A 23503-nucleotide genomic window follows, 5' to 3' on the forward strand; every position below is an offset into this window, starting at 1 on the left:
GGGCTAAACCCAAGTGTCTAACTCTGCTCTTTGCATGGGGAAGTGGAACCATTTGCAGGTCTGCATGTCCACCCTCCTCTTGTCTACCTCTGCTCCATCCGTTCACTGCTTCTGCCCCTCCTTTGCTTTCACACCTACGTGCCTGCATGATGCTCCTCAAAGGCTCTTTACACCCACATCCACACACATCCCACTATGGGACTGGAAGGACGGAGCTCAGCTAGCTCCACCACCGAGAATTGAGGGTCTGATCCAATTCCTGTTGCAGTGCATGGGGGTCATTTCATCATTCTTAATAGAAGCTGAATCATGTCACGAGTGAGCAGATGGGAGGACAAATGTCACATTGCATCAGTCGTTGCTGAGTCTAGTCTCCTGGGAGCACTATTCTGTCAGAAGCCACATCACATGCCTTGACTTCACCACACAGCCTAGAGCAGGGGTGGGCAATAAAATGGTGGCAGTCCGCCAGGGATAGCCCCTGGCAGGCTGCAGCCACTATATTTACCTGTGCCTCCACAGCTCCCGTAGGCTGTAGTTCGCCATTCCCAGCCAATGGGAGCTGCGGGAAGCACCACAGACCAACACACCACTTCCTGCAGCTCCCATTGGCTGGGAATGGGAGCTGCAGCCAATGGGAGCTGCAGTCGCCTGTACCTGAGGAGGCGCAGGAAAACGTGGTGACGGTGGCCAGCCAGAGGCTAACACTGAGGAACTGGAGCTGTGGGCTGGTGTTTGCCCACCCCTGGCCTAGGGAATGTTGAAATCTCTTCCACAGGGCAGCTGGGCTGCGGTTAGGAAGGATTTTTCTCTGACCCTTCAACAATCTCATTTTTACCTCTTCTGCAGACAACAGCCAAAACTCAAACAATGAGGTGGGTTTGGGAGTGGGGAATGAAAACAAACCACTTGTGTGATGAAGTAATGGCTTAATATGTCTTGTGAACGTCCTAGCCGTTCACTCCTGGACAGCCAGACGTATCCCAGGAAGACAAGCATAAGACTTGTGACCAGGAACCCCTCAGTGCTAATCCCAACTCTGAGACAGTGTTGCTATGGATAAATCTCTTAAATTCCCTATCACCATGTCCTCATCTCCTGGAAGGGAGGAACCTCACCTCTTATCACAGGGGGGCTAATTTGAGCATCGGTTAATGCCTGCAGAGAGCTACAGACAATCCACGTAGTCCCCTCTTGGGTCACAAATACAGTGAGCTTACTGGCTGCATCCTATGCAGGCATGAATGATTTTCCCACACTTCACAAACGTTGCAGGCCGGTTAATGGGGACTGGTGTTCTTCTGGTGAAGAAATTGTGTGTGTGGGGGGGGAAGAGGAATGCGTTTCTGAGGGAGGTTGGACATTCTACTGCAAGGCTATTCAAACCTCACGCTTGGGTTCAGCCATTCCCACAGTGAGGATAGACTGGAAGACTCTTCCAGTATTGAACAGATTAGCTGTCTGTGTTATGTGGGAAAGAAGATTCCTCTTCTGCAGAAATATTAAGCGCTGGCCTCTCCCTGTGGCAGACGACACTGACCGATTCTGACCTGTTATGGCACACCTTACGTTCCCATTCCTGGCCCTAGCTAGTGCTGGCAGTAGGAATGGGGGCACGCCTCTGAATCAATGATACCTGTAGGCAGAGGCCAGACCGGTTTCTTTGATCCTTCTCACAACCAGCCCTAAGGGTTTCTCTCCCAACCAGCACTTACCTTTAAATGTCTTTTGGAGACAGGACCGTTGGCTTCTTACCGTCTCTCTCACCTTCAGTGTGTGGCAGTCTGCTCTCCTCCCAGTTCACCTGGGGTGATCAGATGGTCCCACTTTATTTCTTCAGCTTCTGGCCCCAAGGTAGGCCCCTCTTCCTCAAACCTACTGTAGGCATTCTCTGGGGGCGGGCTGGCTGCCTATTCTGACATGCTGTTTGGGAACGCAGTAGCGGGGCCTGTTACTGCCAGGGGCTCTCTACATCACTCTGCTGAGGAAAATCCCACTGTGCAGTAGGCCCTTGGGGAAACTGCTTGGCCTTCTCAAAGATGGCACCAGAAGGTAAGTTGGAGGAGACTCTTGGCTTTACTGGGGGCAGTGAGATCTGTGAGGAAGAGGAGCTAGCTCAGTCCTGCTGGGTGATCTTTCTCCAGACTGTCTGGGACTTGTGGGCCCTGACCCAGCAGGGATCTTCAAATCCCAGAGCCCTGGAAAGGGGGGAAAAAATCTAGGGCCTTTTCTCTCCCTTTTCCAAGCCGTATCCAAGTGGCGCATATTTAGGGGCACCCTCGCTCCACTCCCCTGAAGAGCAGCGAGAGTATCAGGGGATTTATTTTCTCTTCCTGCTTGGTGAGACGATGTAGAACATCTGGCTGACAGCAGCCCTGTTGCCTCCTACTAGCAAAGCTGGGAGGCCTGATTAGTCTGCTGCTTTCCTTGTTGTTGAGAGATGCCAGGATGGTGTGTGGCCAACTCCCCAAAACACAAACTGACTCAACCCGTTCAACTGATATTCCATCGATGGCTGAACGAAGTGTACAGTCCATGCGGGGGGTGGGTGGGTGTGTGTGTGTGTGTGTGTGTGTACATACAGAGATGGGTCCATGTCACACAGCTAAGGATTCCATCCTATTCCAAGTGTCCATTTGGCACAGTGACCGTGGATAGACACAACCAGTATCTTCCAGTTTACTGGTGCAGGCAAAGACACTAGACTTGAAATAGTGTGGGGACATCCAAGCTGGCTCTCCAAAGGAGCCTTCTCTGATGTCTGCCAGACCTTCATTTTAGATTAGAGGTGGGCAATAAGCAGTCCATGGGCTGGATGCAGTTTGCCAGGGTTAGCTCCTGGTGGGCCGCCAGCACTTTATTTACCTGCATGTCTGTAGCCAATGGGAGCTACAAGCGGCTGTACTAGGGGACACACAGGTAAATAAAGCGCTGGCGGCCCACCAGAGGCTAACCCTGATGAACCGCCTCTAGCTTATTGCCCACCCTTGTGTTAGATTATCTTCAGGAATTGTGCCAGCCACAATCTAATGGCATCTACTGAAACTTTCCTATGTGCCAGTGAGCTGATTAGTACTTGTATTTTATAAGTCAGTCTGCCTATCTTGGGTACCTGTAAAGCACCAGTCACAGTAGGGTCTAGGCACCGAGGGAAGAACCTAGTGGCATTGTTCTTAATTCATAGGTTGAGAGCTGCTGTATATATGGCTGTTACTACTTAACTGTTTTCTTAATGATTAAATAATATGGCAACATTAATTTTTTTAAAGCTATATTTCATGGCCCCTTCAAGGTAAGAATTTACTGTGCTCTCAATGCTACAAGATAGCAGCCGCGGTGCTTTAAAATGGCGCCAACACTTTAAATTAGAAGTCATTTTGGAACTTTTTTGTACTTGGCATTTTTAAAAAAAAAAAAAACAACTCTGGGGATCGAAAGGAAGAGATTGTCTTCCTTGTGTGGGGTTTCTTTTTTTTAAAAAAACCTTGACTCTGGTATGTGATTTGCCTGAGTCAACGACTAAGGAAAATGGCTCCCTTTCAGAAGGCGCTTTGACCCTGTTGTGGCAGAATGACGACTGCTTTGCATGTTAGGATTAGAGATGGTTGAGCTCTGTCAAAGGTCAATCTAGAACCTCTTCACCCACTCCTGAAGACTGCCGGACGGACAGCCACCACAGGCCTCAGGGCAAGGTGTGATAGGGGCCATCTCCCATGCTGGGAAGGAGCAGGGCTTCTGGCAGAAGGAGTTGGGGTGGGGCAGCCATCTCTCAGGGCGGCCAGGACTGCAGTGTGACCCCCCCCGTGGAAGCTGAAGCCCCAAACCCCTTTGAATTTCTGGATCCTGGGGTAACTGCCCCTTTTGTCCCTCCTCTCTCGGCAGGCCTGCTGGAGGAAGCCATAACAGAACATTCAGATTCTGCAGTGGCTGGGTGTGGTTTTGCTCTCTTGTAGCGTTCTCCTGGAACCAGAAACTGGCAGTACCATGAGCGCGCTGGTTCTTGTTGACTTTGACCATAACTAGATGTGAGTGCCAGAAATCTCTCTCTCAACTTGTTCTTGTGGAGCTCTCCAGACTGGTCGTTCTGAATCATGCAGTGCGTACAGTGTGGATCATAGTGTATCTAAAGCTCCCGTCTCTAAAGTATCTGAGCATCTCACAATCTTGCATGTAACTTTACAGCACCCCATGATGCAAGGCAGTGCTACTATCCCCCATATTCAGAGGGATAGCTTTGTCAGTCTGGATCTGCAAACGCTACAAGGAGTCCTGTGGTACCTTATATGCTAACAGATGTATGCATCTGACGAAGTGGGTCTTTGCCCACGAAAGCATAAGCTCCAGTACATCCATTAGTCTATAAGGTGCCACAGGACTCCTTGTCACTTATCCCCCAAATTGGAGATGAGAAACTGAGGCACTGTGAGGCTAAGGGACTTGCCCAAAATCACAACAGAAGTTTGAGGTGAAGCAGGGAATGGAAATCCAGCCTTGTGCACAAGCCACACTTGCTCAGTTACCCGAATCAAACACAAATTCCAACCCTTTTAGCTTGTGTGAGAGGAACACTGAGATTGACAGTCCAATGCGAGGGGAAGACTAATTTCCATCCAACTGCAGCAGACAGGTGGCTGAAGACTGTGCTACCTTTACATGGGAAGAGTATCTGTTTTCATAGCAGCCTGCTTACCTTTTCTGTAGATTCAAACTAAAAGGGGGAGATCGTTGAGCATCGTATCTGAGCTTGGCTTGACAAAAACACTGCAGATAGGTGAGCTTTAACTAGCACATGCTGCTAGGTCAGTCCTGCTGTTCTTAACATATAGCCTAAGATTTTTGACCTGGACGGTATCCCTGAGACAGGTGTGATCGGCGCATGAATAATTTGAGGCACAAACAGAAATGCATGGCCTCTCGTTGGATCCTTATTTCGACTAGGGATGGAAAATCCTGTTCAACTGGCTAGACCTATTCTTTAATCAATTAAAGGGGGCTCCACCCAGGCTGACTCTCCTCCACCCACTGCCGGGGAACTGCTCCAGCCCCAACAGCCGCCTTAACCAGGCATGAGGCTTACTGGTTAACCACATCAGCCAGCGGTGGGGAACTTTTGGGGGGGAGGGGGTCAGGAGACTCTTGACCCACCGAAAAATCAGTCAGGGAGGAGGGCTGCACACAAGTGAGAAGCAAGAAACAAACCCCTTGCTGACATGGCCCCAACCAAAGAGACAGATGCTCCCCACATTCCCCTCATGCCAGAGCCTAGGGAGATCCAAGCTAGTAGACTGTGTGCTCCAGCCCCACGGGGGGAAGAGGGCTGGAGCGCCAGCGCTGGCTCCTCAGTGCTGGGCGGGGGAGGTTCAAGCCCCAGGGGTCGGATCCAGGCAAGCTGGGGGCCACATCCAGCCCCTGAGCCTTAGGTTCCCCACCCCAGGTTAAACTTTCACATCCCTAACTTCTCCTTGCACCCATGGCGTGATTTGGTCTAGCAGATTTTCCCATTGAGGGAGTTTGGGCAAAGGAGTCCCCCTCAAGAGCCTGCAGCACTTAGGTTCCCATGTCAATGGGATTTAGGCAGGTGTTTTTCTGAAGTGCTCCCATCTCCTCAACACACCCCATTCAGAGGGACCCTTTTGTCACAAATTACACTGACTCCACTTGGCCACGCTTGTCAAGCTCAACCACGTTCCCTTGCTGTGCAGCAGGGAGGGGAGGTGTTCAAGCAGCCACTGGTAACAGCACGATCTGAAGTAGCCCCCTAAAGAATCCCCATCGGCAGACTTGGCTAAATCTGCACTGTGGTGGTAATGTTACAACTTGCTGCATAAGAGCCCCAGTCCTGGAGCAAGACCCTGTTGGACTCGGTGCTGTATAAACCCCACAGCCAAACGATGGTCCTTCCCTGTGCCAAAGAGCTCCCAATGTGTGAATCAAACTGGAGCACCCAATGTTCGCGTTGGCTACTGCAGCTCCTCGTTGCTGCAGACCATAGGAAAAGTTTTTTCTTCTGTGCTGCTACACAATAGAAAGCCTGCCAGCTGTCTGAGCTTCCTGCACTGTCAGGCCAAGATTGCCCCTCAGGAGTGAGTCTGACACAACACTTCAAGGTGGCGGCACAACCATTCTCGTTGTCTCCATCTCTTCTTAAATCTTCTATTTAGAAGCTTGTACCAAGGGAAGTGACCAACGCAGAGCCTGTGGGTGGGGGGAAAAGAGAGCCCCACAGGCAGTCCACAGTTGACTTCTCTTAATTAACAGTGCAAGCTCTGCCCCTGTAACACATCGCCTGGCAACCATCCAGAGCCTCTGCCCCATCCTGCCCTCCCCAATCAACGTGCAGCGGTGGCACTAGGAGCATGCGTGACCTCCCTACTTAAGAAGACTGATTTGTTTTGCACAATGTGCTCGTGCAGCGCCGCAAAGCAATCCCCTGCTGATCTTTAATGATCTCATTGTGCTGGTGCACTGATATGTGATGGGAGGGAAGTACCACTGGGTAAACATTGCAAAGCAGCATCCTGACCCTGATGAATTCGAGATCCATCTCTCAAGTGAAGTGCCACTAATGGAGGGGTGGGGGAGGGAATTTTGCTTACCATTTAGAAGTGTATTTTCAAGCTGCAGAAACCCTTCAAGTGCTGCCCCTGTTCTTCCCTTTTTGCTCTCCAGTGCCAACCCACTCTGAACTAATGAACGACTCCACTGTGCAGATCAGCTGAGTCACTCGTTTCTTCAGTAGGAGTCCCCTCTCAGCAGCCACTGCAATCAATATGCCTTAACCAACAATGACTGAAGGGGTCCTTAAGTACCAGCGGCTAGAGAGGGGTCTCCCACTTTTTCTGTAGAAGATGCAGGTGGTGGTGGTTGCATGGCTATACTGAAACAGCAAGCTGCAAAATCTGGGACTGACAGGCAAAATGTACAAACGAGGGGGAAAAAATGTACAAACGAGGGAGAGAATCCAACACCACTGCAGTCTTGTTGTGCTCTGTCTTGGGTCTCAGGCAGTTAGGGGAGTTTTCAGTTGTTCATTCTGACCTTAACACAACAAACCGCTTTAGGCAGGGCAGACCTCAGAAGAGGCATGACTGGCTAGATTTCCAGCCCTATTTTGTGGACGCAAGAGCTCCAACTTTTGGTGCCTTCGAATTAAACCTTTTCTGAGGTTGAGAAATGTCTGTTCTGAATAAAAGTTGCATGTTTGTAAACAATTCCACAGCTTTAAAATCCCATCTCCAGCATAGTTGTGTGTTTTTTAAATCTTATGACTTCATTTCTCTCTTCCCGCTCTCTTCCACTGGTGTGTATTGGGAAGGCGGCGTAGCAAGAAATGATCTAGGAACTATGATGCGGGAACATTTGGCACAGAAAGCTAACTGAACTTTCTCTTACCGTGGTAAGTCCTTCAAGTTCACAATATAAACCAATATTATGACCAATTCACATTCAAACTGGGCTTTAAATGTCCATACTTCATGCCTTGTTAGCTCTCTTCAAAACTAGGTGTCCTCTTCAAGCACGCATCTCTGAGTTTCACAGCAATCTGCATCAGTAATTTGCACTTCCTTGAATGTAATGGCCAGGAAATGATACATGTTCACTACATATCAAGCATTAATACCACACCAGGTGATTAAGGTAGAAAGCTTTATGCTATCTGGATGATATTATATGTGGTGGCTTAGCTTTTGGTACAGCTTCAAGAAAATTGTGGCACTAATAGCTTAACTATAGCTCCTCTTCTGAGCTTGAATAAAGGCCAAATTCTGGTACCTCCACTCCAGTAGGGTAGTACCTTACTCTATACATCGTTCCTGTCACATGCTGTGGAGTGGTTCATGACTCAGTGCCAACCTTGGGGCAGACTCAAGAAGCAGGGCAGACATCTCACACCAAGATTAGATTTCACCAAGCCAGTAACAAGTGACTCCTGACACACTGTAGCAGTCTTACTGGAAGGGCTCTATCTTCCCATCTGGACTACGTGGTAATGGTCATACCGAAGATCACAAGATTCAAATTGCTCCTCCTCCCAAGAGATCAATCACTCACCCTTAGATCTCGCATGCCAGTGATAAAGCCTATAGCCAATCTTGTAAATGTCTGGAGGTTTCTTACCTAAGGAACAAGAAATAGATCTTTCCTGCTTTAGCAACAACAACTTATTAAAAGTTAGCCTATGGTTTCCCAAAGGTGATGGGTGTAGTTGCCTGTTAGCACTGAATAGCTTAGGGCTAACCCAGGCAGACCATGGGCACCTTTCTTTGGTTAGCTCCAGTGCTGTAACAATTCAGACAGCTGATGAATTTTCCTCTTTGTTCTTCGCTATCTCTATTTCCTTCTCTCTGCTGTCACGCTAGCCGGACCAGCTTCCTTCAAGTAGCACCTTCAGGGTATAAAGGCCATTAGCCCAGGCTTCATAGATTCATGTTTCACCATTTCTTCCCTTAGTTTTGATTATACCCTTGGATATTCCCATCTGTTATTGCTTTTTTCTAGGACTGGAGAATTCCCGCAAGGTGAACATCCCTCTACCCATACAAGGCCCTTTCCCTTCCTCCCCAAACTCATTAACTCTTTGCTTACTAGCTTTCCGCACTATGCAAAGCCAACAGGGTTGTATGTAGTAGTTAGAGGGAACCCCTCCTGCCATTTTACTTGGGCCAAACACTGCAAACCAGGTCTAGAATGCCGTACTTGAAGAGTTGAAAATTTGAGACAGATGTGACCTTTTTGCCACCCTTGGCTTTCCTGTCTCTGAACCCTGGGCTAACCTAGAAGGTTATTTTGAAATAACACTACCCAACCTGTTATTTTGAAATAAGGGACTGGTTGTTTCGGCATAACTGCTGCTTTCCACGAGGAATAACACTTATTTCAAAATAGCGGTAGTGTGGATGCTCCACTCCTACTATTTTGAAATAACTACTCCCCAGAGTCATTCAAGTAATTACTTCTCAGTGCTTCCTGGGGCTCTAGGTCGAGGTAATGCATCCACATTAAGGGAGCCTGCCTGAGACTAATTTTGAGGCTTCCCTGTAGTGTGGACACACTGTTTCAAAATAGATATTGTGGGAGTTATTTTGAAATTGCCTAGTGTAGACATGCCTTGAGTGTTGATGGAGCACAATCTTCTTTCTCCATCTCTGTCTGACTCGGAGCTCCTTAATTGCATGAGCCTGCCTGTATTCTTCCAGGCTGGCTGTTCCCAGTAGAACTGTACCTTTGAAGTCCAGAATCTGAAAAGGTAGCAAGGTTACACCCCTCTGATTCCAGGATGCCCTTGCTGTGAGGCTGCTTTTCATCCAAAACCCACTCTCCTCCAAAGGCACGGCAACATCATTAGTGTCTCTTCAAAGAGAACCTGGCCCCTGGCTTGGGCATCTGGTGCGTTTCTGAAACTTTCTGAAGAGGAACTAGGCTTTACAGGTTTACATTTAAACTTTGGAACTTTGTTTGGAGTTTGCAGCTGAGATCAGGGCCCCAGCGAGTTGGACACTCTCACTGTGACAGTCCCTGCCCTCAACTTAGAATCCAAACCCATCAGTGGCAGGTATATTGGGCTAGAGAAGGCTCTGCCTTCCAGGCCTGGGCCACCCTGCCATCAGCTTGGCAGGTGAACCTCTGTCTCTAGTGGTGCCAGGGCCAGCATGGCACCAAGCTGCCTGGTGGTAGCAGCACCAGCAGAGTCCCTGGTGGTAAGATGAGCCTGGTGCTGCACGGAGAGCCCGTTCTCAGTGCATCTAGCTCCATCCCAAGCACTGCTGCAGTGAGTCTGGCTCTCTGCCATACCTGCAAGAAGCACTGGGGCTGGTGCAAGCGAGACTGAGGGAGAGGCAGGGAGGCTGTAGAGGGAGCCAGCACCACCACCACCACAGCTTCTTGCATTGGGAGCCCCCATCCACCTCTCCTCCTCCCGTAGCCATTAACCCAGCCCTTCCTCAAATCCCACCCATCTCCCCACCCCGCAGGTAACTCAATCCATCCCCCTGCTCCTCTTTAACCCTCTTGCTGAGCTACAGTGGGGATGCCTCATCTGCCCACATCAGGGACCACAGACCTCCTTGTAACCTGTGCACGATACAACTCAGAACAAGCTAAAACTTTCCTGGATCCAGAATTACCCTACACAGTAGTTGGGTGAGTCTAATGGACCTCCCGCTCAGACACTAGACAGGTGTCAGTTAAACTGCCTTCCCCTTTTAGACCATGAAAAGACATTGTCACTCTTGACATCTAAGAGGCACAAACATGGCCAAGAGGCAGCGAGTGGAAGCTGGCGCTCTTACACGTTGCACAGTTTGGAATGTTCCAGAAGGAGACCAAGCATGCAATTTTTTTCTTCAGTTCTGGGTCTGTGCTCTGGGCACGAGATGCCTTGGCCTTCCAGGGTAGCTCAGGCTGACTGTTCCTCTCCTGCACCGGTGACTTCAGCAAGTTCCCAAGGAACATCTGTCCTACTCATTCACCTGCTCAGATAGGAGCAGGCTTATAACCTTGAGGTGTTGTTCTCTGGCGGTAGCTGTTACATCCCTGCTCTGGTACTTGGGTCCCAAATTCTTCTGAGTTTTAAAGTTGATCAACACCTTGGCTTGCACCCAGAAGCAATTTGAGCACGGATATTGTAACCATTGACTTCTTTGCTACCAAGGAGATGGGCAGCTGCTTTCTGTACCAAAACACATTCCTCTAGCTCTGGCATCCTGTCTCTCTGCTCCTTGTAGGTTCAAACTTCCTAGTTACACTGCCAGTTAACTCCATCCCATCTTCAATTACAGCAGCTTCTTTCCCTCCAGTTTTGCCCATATGCATCTCTCAAGGAGAGAGACTGTTAGCTCAGCTTCATTTCCTTTGTGTTATCCCATCTTTCTTATTGTTCAACTCCCATCAAACCCTCTTCTCAGTTGAACTCAGCAGTAAATAAAAGGAGACCAAGAAGCCAGCCCTGGGCTATGCATAAGTGGAGCTAGAGATGGGGAACTGCCCTGTGGCTGATTTATTTAATCTTTGCTATACAGTCAGATGACAGGATAAGTAGCAAGTGGCTGTAATAATGGTACTGTCAAGTGGTGCTAGCTAGACTATTTTGAATGGAATGTATTGTAGGACTCCTAATCCACCCAGTGGACACTCAGATCTCTGAAATGACCCATTACTGAATACCAGGGTCAGCTGTCAGATCTTTTGTTCTTCATGTACACAGACTTCAACCCACTGCATAGAGACCAATGCCCAGGTAGATGTAACCCACAAGGGTTGAATCTGGGCCTTCTGGAGCTTAGTATAGGAGTCTCTACAGCTTGAGCTATACAGCCAGCTGGCTCTCAGCTTAGGCTGTAGAGTGCCCATGTTCTTCTCTTGCTGTAAGTGATCTAAGTGCCTCTCCATGGGACACTGAACCACACTAGGGCTATGTCTACACTCATGGCTTCTTGCGCAAGTATGGCCGTTCTTGCACAAGGAAATTTACAGTACGGCGTGGTGAGAGGGCTCCTTGCACAAGAGCTACACTCTTTTTTTTAAAAAAAAACAGGTGTAAGCCCTCTTGCACAGGAGCTCTCACGCAAGCGGGCAGTGTGGATGCTCAGCAAGGATTTCTTGTGCAAGTAAGCCCTATGGCTAAAATGGCCACCAAAGCTTTCTTGCGCAAGACAGCGTCCACACTGCCATGGGCACTCTTGCGCAAAAGCACAGCTCGCACATGGCTGTGTGGATGACTTCTTGCACAAGACTTCTTGCACAAGAACCCTTGCGCAAGATGTTCTTGCGCAAGAAGCCGCCAGTGTAGACATAGCCTAGGTGTGTGGCTTACATAGATACTAGAGTCTGTGGTTGCAGGCTCTGAATTGGGCAGGAGAGTGATGGCTGATCCCGTGAGGTATAACTGATCAGAATCTGGCCCCCAATGTCTAGTAAGCTAAATAATCAGACTTTAAAAAGTGCTCACTACCCAGCAGCTTCCAGATTCAGTCTGCTTATTTAGCTCCTAAATTAGAGCTGCTGTGTGCTAAGCTCTCTGGAGAAACTGGCCTTAAATTTCCTGTTTACTGCAGAATGTGCTCACTATAGAGGTGAACAAATATCACAGGAAAAAAAAGGTGGGGAGGGATTTTTAGAGACACCTACAGGGACTTAGGAACACCAGTCCCACTGATTTGAAAATTAACAGGACTAAGCTTCCGTAAGCATTTTGGAATGTTCCTCCACAATACTAAATGCTTCGCTGTGCCTTACATGAAAGCAAAATGACCCATTAGTCATTCTCATTCACTCTTGCGGGGGGGGGGGGAGTTGGGGAAGGGAGTAATGCCGAAAAAACGTGTTCCCACAACTTTTTTCCATCTATAGGTGGAATAAGTTTTGTTCTGTGCACCGAGGCATGTGAAGATGTGCACCACCAATTAAAAACACATGCTGCCAGCTGTGGGTGCTCTGCTAATCCACTCGGCAGCATTAGAATCTCTCCTAGATGGCCGCCCAAGTGCTTAACTTACAGGGAAATCTGCCGGAAAAGTCCCGAATCAATAACCAGTGTTATGTGGGAATATTCTTTTCCCCTCGGTGCTAAACTATCATATGAGCAACTCTGTTAAAAGGAATATTTCCATGTATAAGCTTCAGAATGAAAAGGTTGTCTCTTCCTTCAGGCAGACAATCCTTTTGAAAGAATAACTATCCAATCAAAAAGCAGCTGAGATGTTGACTTGCCCAATGTCAATTAGTGATCGAAGGCAAGCATAAAACTCTTTGCTTGAACTTCTAGACCACGATTTCTTACACAATAAATGTAGCAGTGCAAATGATGAAAGCGTATTGCATGTATATGTGCAACACTATTGGGTCTATTCTCCTCTTTGCCTGTACACATGTAAAATGCCATTCTAATAACACCAGTGGAAGCTACTTATATAAATCCTTGTGCATGGAGACTGCTGCCAAATGAACTGAGTTGGTTCCAGAGTAAATATTCATCTGACCCAGACTTGAATCTGTTTTTGTTAGGTCAATGGCAAAAATCTAAACATAAGTAATCAAACCGCTGTATATGACTGCTCACACAGGAGCTGGCCTGTCCCTGGGTCAGACATTAGCATTCACTCTTGTTTTTCATAGCAAATATTTTCAGGTCCCTTTTGGGCCTTAAGATTGATTTGGATATACTCTTAATTTGGTGGTTGTTTAAACAGACTTAAGTTGCCTTCAGCTGGGTGTGTTAGTCGGCTCTAGCGAAGTAGTGCTGACACTAGTTCACCTCTGGACTCTTGTCAAAGGAAATTTCAAGGTTCTCCAAGAAGTGAAAAGCTTGACCCAGGCGGAGGCTCACTTCCCTGGGATTTAATCTTCAACTGATGCCCCAGCATAGTAGTAGCAGTGGACTACCCAATAGGGGCTCGTCTACATTGGCCCCTTTTCCGAAAGGGGCATGTTAATTTCAGAGATCGTAATAGGGAAATCCGCGGGGGATTTAAATATCCCCCGCGGCATTTAAATAAAAATGTCCGCCGCTTTTTTCCGGCTTTTAGAAAAGCCGGAAAAGAGCGTCTACACTGGCCCCGATCCTCCGGAAAAAGCGCCCTTTTCCGGAGGATCTTATTCCTACTTCAAATAAGATCCTCCAGAAAAGGGCGCTTTTTCCGGAGGATCGGTGCCAGTGTAGACTCTCTTTTCCGGCTTTTCTAAAAGCCGGAAAAAAGCGGCGGACATTTTTATTTAAACGCCGCGGGGGATATTTAAATCCCCCGCGGATTTCCCTATTGCGATCTCTGAAATTAACATGCCCCTTTCGGAAAAGGGGCCAATGTAGATGTAGCCCCCGTGTATATGGGATAAGGAAGAAAGTGAGGGCCTGATTCTCATGTATGTTAAGGCCCCTCCAAGGCACTGCCGAAGCAGTGTAAATGAGAATCGGGGATAAGTGGTGACTAGCCCTTCTGCCAAGGGTGCTAGCCCCAGCGTCCTGGCCAGATTGGAGTTGAGCTTATTTGCCGTGTGTCTGTAAAACGTCTCTCCTGCTTCACTTAGATCTCTTGTTCTCCTTTTTCCTGCTCTTAGCTGTTGGGTAGAATATAGTACCACTCTGCAGCTGCTGTGTTGTGCCCCAGAGGTCCACTGATGGTCAAAGCTATTTCTATTGTTAGGGTTTCTGGTTGGTTGGTTGGTTTTTTTTGGCGGGGTGGGGGGGGATTTATTTCATTTTTCAAGATTTATCTTTGGCAGTTGGAGGGTTTTTTTGATGCAAATGTTCAAACCTGGGGAGGGAGGCTGGGGGAATATCTTTGTGTCTGTATATACTAATAAGAATTAATCGCTCTGTGAAACACACAATGAAGCATTAACATAGTACACAAACAGCACCATGATCAAGCACACTAGAGAAGCTTTAGTGCTCATCAGCAGAGTCTATGCACATCAAACATGCAACATCTCTGTGTACTTTATAAAACACGCCCCTGTAGTCTGTCCTGCAGACCCTTGCTCTTGCTGGTTCTCTTTTTTTTTTTTTTTTTTTTTTTTTTAAATGGGATGGCTTTGTTGTTGTTGAGCAATTAAAACCTAAAACCAGAAGCCCTGATTAATAGCATGGACTCTTTAAGAATCTCTTTATCTATTCAGTCCTTTTAAAAACATAACAAAATTGAGCCAACTGTGACCTGTCACTGAATCAAAGCAAGCACCAAATGCAAACAAGACACACGTCTAAGGATGCTCTTCCTGACTTTGTTCATAGGAGTGAAGGGAATGGCTGTGTTGCCCGAGGATCAGAGAGGATCGTGCTCATGTGAGAGCCCTGAAACAGCAGTCACTGGAATGGTAAGTTCATATTCACCCTCTACATAGCTGCAAGTTATGGATTTATGGAAACCAACAGTAGGTGAGACAGTGATGGCAGAAATCTCTTTGAGAGGAATAGCTTATCCATGTAATTTGCCTGCTACTCGGACTTGCTGCAGGTGGGTCCTATCCTAAATATTGCAAGCCCTGATGCAACAGTGGGATTTCGGAGGACTGTTTTTCTGATATAACTGAAATATTTGAATTTCTAGCAGAGGTGATGGCAACACAGATTGGAGCATTTAAAAACAAGCAACTCTTCAGGCTGTTCTCACAAGTGCCAGGTCTGTTTTTGCCCAGGAAAATAATTTCAGCAGGTCATGGCAAAAATAGGCTTGTTAGTTTATATGAATGACTCCGTCCCCTGCTCTCCAGTAGACCCTTCTCAGAGCTCTCTGCTCTTCTGAACCAGAAGAGCAGGCCTGAACCAGATTGGTGGTCTCTAGTTTTCCAGGGCTTAGATGTAGACACCACAGCATGTGGAACCGCTCAATAACATAGGAAAGGCGCATGGACAGCGCCACATTATACCTACACAACCATCTTAATCTGAGCTAGGCGTGCAAGGTGCTGATGGGTTCCTGAGATGTGTTGAGTGCCCTCTCCTGTTGGAGAGGCATGACCAGAGGTGGACATTCCTGGGCTGTTCTTTGCTTATGTCCCTACTTAAAACTAATAAAAGAAAGTTCTTCTTCACACAGCATGTAGTCAACTTGTGGAACTCCTTGCCAGAGGAGGCTGTGAAGGCTAGGACTAGAATAGAGTTTAAAGAGAAGCTAGATAATTTCATGGAGGTTAGGTCCATAAAAGGCTATTAGCCAGGGGATAAAATGGTGTCCTTGGCCTGTTAGTCAGAGGCTGGAGAGCGATGGCAGGAGACAAATCGCTTGATCATTGTCTTCAGTCCACTTTCTTTGGAGCACCTGGTGCTGGCCACTGTCGGTAGACAGGATACTGGGCTAGATGGACCTTTGGTCTGACCCAGTACGGCCGTTCTTATGTTCTAACTTCTAATGGATGGTGCAGGCAGATGCTGTTGTCTGAAAATTGGACTAAACTAAAAGATGGGGGCGGGGAAAATTGTTGTGCTTAAAAGAAGCACCTGGGATCTTTTTCAGGGGGATAAGGCAACACGCCACATTTATTGAACATACACAGATCAATCAATACTTTATCATGCATATGATACATTACACTCCTGCACTGTCTCACGCATGCACACTCCATCTTGCTGTTACCAATAGTTGCTCCCCCTAACTGCGCTGGCCAGGTTAGTTAGTTGGGGGAGGGGTGGAGCTGGGCTTCTGCCAATCTGGATCGATGCTCCGATGTTGACGAGACGAAAACCCGGGGTCCCTCTGCAAGATGCCTCATATTTATTCCTCTCATGCAGCTGATTAGTCATCACCTTGCCTTTTTTAATGCTGCTTCAAAGAGGGTCCTTTAAAGGCAGGCACTTGCTGCTTGACTCCCAGGACCATCTATATGTCAATGAGCTCACTTCACAGGTTTTGTCTTGGATCTGGCTCCCAGCTCTTCTCCACCCTTGCAACTGCTGCTGGAGATGCTCCCCTTTCAGTCTCCAGTCGCACCTCATTCATTTCAACAGGGCAATCAAGGAAAGGGGAGAGATCGATTCTACTCCTAGCAAAAGACATTTCTTTACCTTAACTATTCCTAAGACCTATAGCATAAAGAGCTTGATACAAAATTTCTATGGAAAAGACTGGATACAAGGTTTCTCTTAATACAAGGATTCTATAAGAAAGCTTAACATAAAGATATATCTAAAAGAACAAGATATGTATATACAAAATCTCTTAATACAAAGTTATCCAAGAATGATACATGGTTATATAGAAATGTTAACAGATTTATCCACAAAATAAAGGACTGAAGTCAATGGGCAGTGGAGGAAGTTAGCACTTTGTAAAATCAGGACATGTGACTTTTTTTTTTAATACTTACTGGTTGTAATACAGGAGGAAACATCATATCTTGGACCGTGTGTGTCCATCTGTCCTAGAGTCTTTAAATTTCTGAGCCCAGGTAGCTTCAAGTAGGGACCAATAAAATAGCCACAAATCTACATATTAGACACAAGCGCTTCAGGTATTAGGATGTGTGCAGAAACCGTCTTCTTTAACGATCCCACACATTGCTTAGTGCCACTGGCAGTGCATTTTAATAGGAAAGCAGACACTGTTTTCATTGACACTTTGTGAACCAGGGATGCAGACGGAGGGGTGGGCAAAGGGGGCAGGTGCCCTGAGGCCTGGCAATTTAAAAGGGCCCAGGGTTCTGGGTGGTAACTGCCACTACGGCAGCCATGACCGTGGTCAGACCTCCAAGGGTCTTAAAATTGCTGCCCAAGTCCTGGGCTACCTGGGTGAGCCTGCCCCCACCGTTCCCAGGGGTCTGGCATGTCTGTCCCTAGCCCTGATGTGATGTTACAGGAATCTCTAAGATTATCATAGAACCCTTACTGGCATCTATTGGAATCTGATATCCAGAGCTGAAACTTTCACTCCAAAGTTGCTAACTTTAGCAGAGCTTCACATACTGCAAGGAAAAGTCTGAGGTTTATATCTTGCAGATTACAGACTGTAACTAGTTTTGTGCTAGAGTATGAAACCACCAGGCATCATCTGCTTTTCTAAACTGCAGTTTGCTGAGATGTAAACCCCATTCTGTGGAATCCCTAACACCATTCTCCTAGCTGCTGTTAACCAATGAAATGATGGATGTTAATACAAAGAAGCATGACTGGTTCCCATTTTGGTTAAGCCCAAAAAGCTGGGTACAGCTATTGCTATACAGGCAGTCCCCGGGTTACATGGATCCGACTTACATCAGATCCCTACTTACAAACAAGGTGAGGCAACCCCGCACTAGCTGCTTCCCCCCAGCAGACCAGGGAGACGCGAAGCTAGCGCCCCCCCCCCCCCCCCCCAGCAGACCAGGGAGACGCGGAGCAGCTTTTCTCAGCAGACACCTCAGCTTGAGAATAAAGGACTGAGGGAAGTGAGGTGTGGGAGAATAAAACTGAGCTCTGGAGAAATGTTTGGCTAGAGTTTCCCCTTCAATATGTACCAGTTCCGACTTACATACAAATTCAACTTAAGAACAAACCTACAGTCCCTATCTTGTACGTAACCCGGGGACTGCCTGTACTGGTTTTAGATCAGCTGAGCAACTACCTTGTATGCTCCGTTGATACTACCACCATAAACCAAATCTGCATAGCTCCATTGATACTACCACCATAAACCAACTGAAGAGCTGGTCCATAAAATTCCTCCCAGCCTAATGAAACCTAGGATTGTAGGACCAAATTGTGAACTAGGTCATGCACATGTAACTCCCGTTCAAGTCAATGGGACATCTGTGCAGATTAACAGAGCACAGAAGTGTTACAGTGAAGATAATAAAGACCTAATAAGCCCATATCAATTCCTTGCCAAGGACAAAGTAGAACCCCCAGTGAAAGATGTACAGTATTAGACATTTAACTGCTGGGCCTTGTGACTAAATGTAGTACAGGTTAAACTTTTCTAGTCTGGCACTCTCTGGGCCAGCATGATTTTAATTAGCTGAATGTCCACTTTATCATGGGTGTGGCCAAGTTCCCCGTGGCCCCATATAGTTTTACAGCCACCCATTCCTGGCTTTCAGTGTCTTGTGCTGTTCTTTAGCTCTAATTTTCCCCTAATGTCTTGTAAGAGCCAAGTGAGCAGTGGCAGTGCTGGTAATGCTGCTAGACCATATTGACCTCCTGTGGTACAGCAAATTCTCTGGTTTAGCATTGGTCAGGTCCCAACAGGCCCAGCCAAAGAGATTGCGGAGCCCAAGGCAGAGAGGCTGGGTTGCAACTCCCAGACAGGGCAGTGAGTGAGTGGCTAGGTGGGCAGAGCCGGGCAGCGCGGGGCCCTGAACATGCGGGGCCCTGAACATGCAGGGCCCAAGGGAGTTGCCTTGCTCCCTTTGCCCTAAGGCTGGGCCTGGGTCCCAAGTTTGCCAGACTAGAGAGGCTTAACCTGTATCAATCTTTGTTCATGGGGGGCCATGTTTTAACAGTGTCAGCTGGCTACAGGTAATGCCTTCAGGGCCAACCAAGCCAGGCCTAAGAGCCAAGATGAAGTTCATGAAGACTCAGTTTAAGAAAAATCGTACTGCAAATCACTACTTTCTTGATCTGCTTGAATAATATGGTGCGATGCTTTCTTAATGATGATGTTAGAATAAAACGTGTTCTGCTATTTGAGATCTTCTTGTAGTGCTAGTTCAAACCGGAGATTGTGTGTGGGTGGTATCAACTGCAGCTGTTTTCTTTATTCTTCCAACCTCCTTACTGCTTAATGGGAGAGAGTTGACATCTGCGTATACCATTCTGTTCTTCCTCTGCAGGGTTTGCTTTACAAGCAGTTGGGAAGCTCATTGTAGGCAATCTGTCACTTCAATTGCAGATTTTTGTAGCAATGCCTCGTCCGTAGGTAGGCTGTATTGGAATCAAAGCTCTAGTTGTAACTGATCCTAGCCAGCGGATTGAATTTCCTTTCAAGAGACGTGCAAAAACTGGAGCCAGCAGCTCAGATAATCCCTTGAGCTCACAATTTTGGCTTTGCTGCAGTGGAGATCTTTGGAAGCAAACAGTGCTTTCCAGAGACCACACCTCTGAGAAGCAGTTCAAGGGCCGTCTTAAGGTAGATCTACTCTCATGGCGGCGTATAGAGTCAAACACTGCATGCCACCCTAGCACAGGCATAACCGCGTAGACCATAATGTTTAGCCGAACACAATCACGACATCTCAGAACCTTAGGCTAGGTCTGCACTAAAGGGGAAAGTTGAATCCAAATATGCCTCTCCAGCTATGTTAATAACATAGCTGGAGTCAATGAACCTTGATTCAAGTTTCCACGCCATCTCCACAGCAGGAGGCCGATGGGAGCAAACACTCTTGTCGGCTTCCCTTATTTCTTGCAAGTGCAGGAGTACTGGCTGTTGACGGGGACACCCTCTGAGTTTGATTTAGAGAGTCTTGACTAGACTTGCTAAATCAAATTCCTGAAGATTGTGGCAGCATCACTGTCCTGTTGAGTGAAGATCTGGCCTTAGGGTAGAAAACCATGCAGATTACTGAATTGCTTGGCATGTATGTATTCTGCTGCAGGGAGCTGCCAGAGTCTTTCTATGTTGTAATGAAAAGCCCTAGCAGCTCCTAGAACTGCCAGTCTTTTCTCATTGCTGCCTCTCTGCCAGAGTCTTTCACTGCTGCACGTATGCTGTGCACCACTGTCTTTCACTGCATTATGTAGCTAGGCATGCCCTACACGCCCCCATAAGTGGCCAGGCATAGACAAGGCATCATTGTGCAGCCTCCTAGTTTAATAAACCATTGAAGAGACCAAGTATGTTCATCATGAGTAGTTCTGTGGCCTCTGTTACCATGTTCTGGCTACATCTACACTGCAGCCTTTTGCTGGCAGGGTATGCTAATGAAGCACTCATTAGCATTTGTCACGCTGTCATTTGCATATTCTGTGCCGATGTGTTTTGCACAAAAACCCCTTTTTCACAAGAGCCTCAAAAAAGGAGGCATAAGGATCTTGCACAAAAGGGTTTTTTGCGTAAAACGGACCCGTCGACACTGCTTGTTTTTGCACAAAAACCTCTTGCGCAAAAAGCATCGGCAGAGAATATGCAAACCACAGTGTGACAAATGCTAATGAGTGCTTCACCAGCATACTATCTACCGGCAAAAGGCTGCAGTGTAGTCGTAGCCTCTGAGTCCCTTAACACCCTTGTGAGGCAGAGAAGTGCTATTCCCCATTTTGCAGTGGGGATGTGAAGCTAATTGACTTGCCCAAAGTCCTGCAGGGCATGACTCCTAAGTCCTAGGCTTCCGCCCTCACCACTGGTCCAATTGCTTCTGCTTTATTGCCAGAATATTTACCAGTGATCCAGGCCCTGAATCTACATTGATGATAACCTACACTAGCAGGACATGAAAAACAGTCCCACACGCTCTGGCCAGTTTCGCTCTCTTAAAGTGGGCTGCTGGTACTATAAAACCTAAGGCCACAGCACCAAGAACAAGGCAAAGAGGAGGGAACTGACTCTTTACAGTGTGGCCTAACTTGGCAGCAGTGACCAGTGACTTGAGGCACTTCATGTTTTGGATGTTCAGTTTTAGACCTCTGAAGGAGCCCTGACTGTCAGAGTGGATACTGAGTTCTCAAGGCGCTGGGCCCCCCACATCCCTGAATCTTTTAAAATGTACACCTGCACGTGTGGTATAGAATTCCTCCACCAATTGGTACCACATCTTGCCATCATTCTGGGCATCAACCCTGCAAGTCATTAAACATTCTGCGTTAAACCCAAAGGTAGGGTAGGAGCCCATTTCAAAGAGCAACTTAATCTATTTTAGGTAGCTAAAGCCATCCCCAGCGGGCTCCTGCCCATTATAATATTATGCTCCATAGGCCAAATTCTCTTCTTACAACAGTTATGACCACATTAATGCTAGTCAGTGAGTCTGGATTGATGCCATGCCGAGGAGACTCTGAATCGTTTATGGAACTTTTCAGGATTGCGAAACTAAGTATTCATTTTCAGTTATATCCCTTGCTAATTGCTCTTGCTCAATCTCCTCCACAATATCAATGCAGCATTGGTAGGGGAGCTGAAAGCAATGGAAATTGTCAAAAGCTATTACAGCCATGATGTTTGACCTGTGGAATTGTAATTTCATTCATGTGCCTCACCTTTGGCAGTTCCCAAGCTAAGTAACAAAACTGTCATGTCATGCTTGTGTGTAAATGCACCCACCTGGCTTCATGCCCAAAGACAAATAACCATGCCCACTCAGAATGTAACCTAATGAGATATCAAAATGCAAAGTGTCTGGTAGAGGAGAACTGGATTTCCATATAGATTGCAGTCTGCTTTAATTAGCAGGTCTACAGTCGGATACTAGTATCCACTTTAGTTACATTTTGCATGATTTCACTTATGATGTGGGGAAAACACGGTGAATCTAAAAACTCCATCTTCTACTCAATATGGTGAGATGTGTGCTTATCCGACATGGGTTTGATCCACAGGCTCCCTAGTGTCAACAGGACTTTTTCCTTTGTAGTTCAAGAAAAGAGCTGTTTTTATCACTAGAGAACTAAGAAGAATTAATTTTCTTACTCTATCATGAAGTTTCCTCAGAAGTACTAAGATCTTCTGGGTAGCCTTGGTTTCTTCACTTAACTATTCCAGTTTGATTTGATCTTGTCTCTTCCTTAGTCAATGCCATATCCACTGTTTGTGACCATTCTAACATCATTGTGAGGGCTGGGACTAGCTTGAATCTTTATAGACTATACCCAGGGTATGCGGAAGGCTAGATGTAGATGTCTACAGGTAGGGAAGACAGCTTAATTTATTAACTGTAGCTTAAAGCTCCTGAATCTCCCATATTAACTAATACCTTTATCAGAAGGGCTTCTTAAAGACTTTAGCAGCATGGAGACAGAAAAGGTTAGTAATATGGCTTAACACTTTTAAAAAATACTAAGGGTCTTACTAGACAAAAATAATATAGGCTCAGTTAACCTCTGTGACTGTCTCTAATGTTATGGCCAAGGTCAGCAACCTTGTGCCTGCTGGCCTTATAATCAAAGGGTAATTGAATCCTCACATTGATATAGTGGAATATTTACCCTTAGTAAGCTAGTGGTAAAATAATCATCCAGGCACCATACTGCAAATTTAAACCTACGAGGGTCCTAAAGTCTTTATTTCCATGCGGGAGGTGAATGTAAGAATTCCCCTGCACATAAGATTTTTGAAACATTTTCTTTCACATCTAATAAACTGTATGCACGCTTAAAGATAAGCACGTCTTCTCTTCAGTGTGGAGAAGCCAATTCTTGGAACAGTACAGGTTGCATTATGCTCTGTGCAATGTAAAGGGGAGAGGTGGGAATCCAAGCCCATCCACTTAACGTTATCTGAACGGCTTATTAGGCAGTCAAATAGGCATAATTTTAAAGGGCTCCCTCTACCTTCTTTGTGTCTCTCTCCTGTGGCTTTCCATTCTGTCCGTATCTCCCAGGGCTTTCTGTGGCTCTGTACTCTATCCATGGCCAACTTCATCAGGTCACACTGCTTCAGCTGTTCATCACCCCGTAGTTAATTATTGCTGCTCCCTCTCTCTACCCCATATATTCTCCCCCTCCATTCAGCCTCCCATCTCCACTTGCCTCTTGTCTTCCTAGATGCCCTATTATATCACCATCTCAAAATTAAAATTGCACAGACCATTCCTCCCCATCAATTCTATACCACACCTGTATTTATTTCTCCCTGTTTCTCCTTTGTGTCACTGCTGTTGACTTTATAACCTCCCTTTTCCTCTGCCTAGTAGAGATAGGAACGTATACCCATGTACACAGTTACACGCCCCACCTCCCCCACCGCCCCCGCTGCTGCCTTTGTATCAGAGGTAGCAAGGGGAGGGGAGAAGGTGGGACCCAGTACACACAGGGAGCAGGCTTTTAAACTGGCTCCCCGTACATAGCAGCTCCTGTGGAGCCATCTGCTCTCCCCCTCCACTGCCCCGCTGGCTGCTGCCTGTGTCTACATATCCTTCCTTGATGCATATCTGATAGAGGCAG

At 47.0% G+C, this 23503-nt stretch overlaps 1 protein-coding gene across 7 annotated transcripts in view; it reads left to right on the plus strand.

Annotated features, from left to right (window-relative positions):
* Window positions 1-23503, plus strand: part of PALM2AKAP2 (PALM2 and AKAP2 fusion) — a 360502-nt gene that overhangs the window by 188430 nt on the left and 148569 nt on the right. For all 7 annotated transcript variants that reach the window (XM_075931391.2, XM_075931392.2, XM_075931395.2 and 4 more), the window contains one exon: window positions 14729-14811. In XM_075931391.2, coding sequence (XP_075787506.2) covers window positions 14729-14811 — 83 coding nt within the window. The remainder of the gene's footprint in view (window positions 1-14728; window positions 14812-23503) is intronic.

The sequence above is a fragment of the Pelodiscus sinensis genome, chromosome 6 (genome assembly GCF_052426305.1).
Source record: "Pelodiscus sinensis isolate ZL-2025 chromosome 6, ASM5242630v1, whole genome shotgun sequence".
NCBI classification, from domain to species: domain Eukaryota; kingdom Metazoa; phylum Chordata; order Testudines; family Trionychidae; genus Pelodiscus; species Pelodiscus sinensis.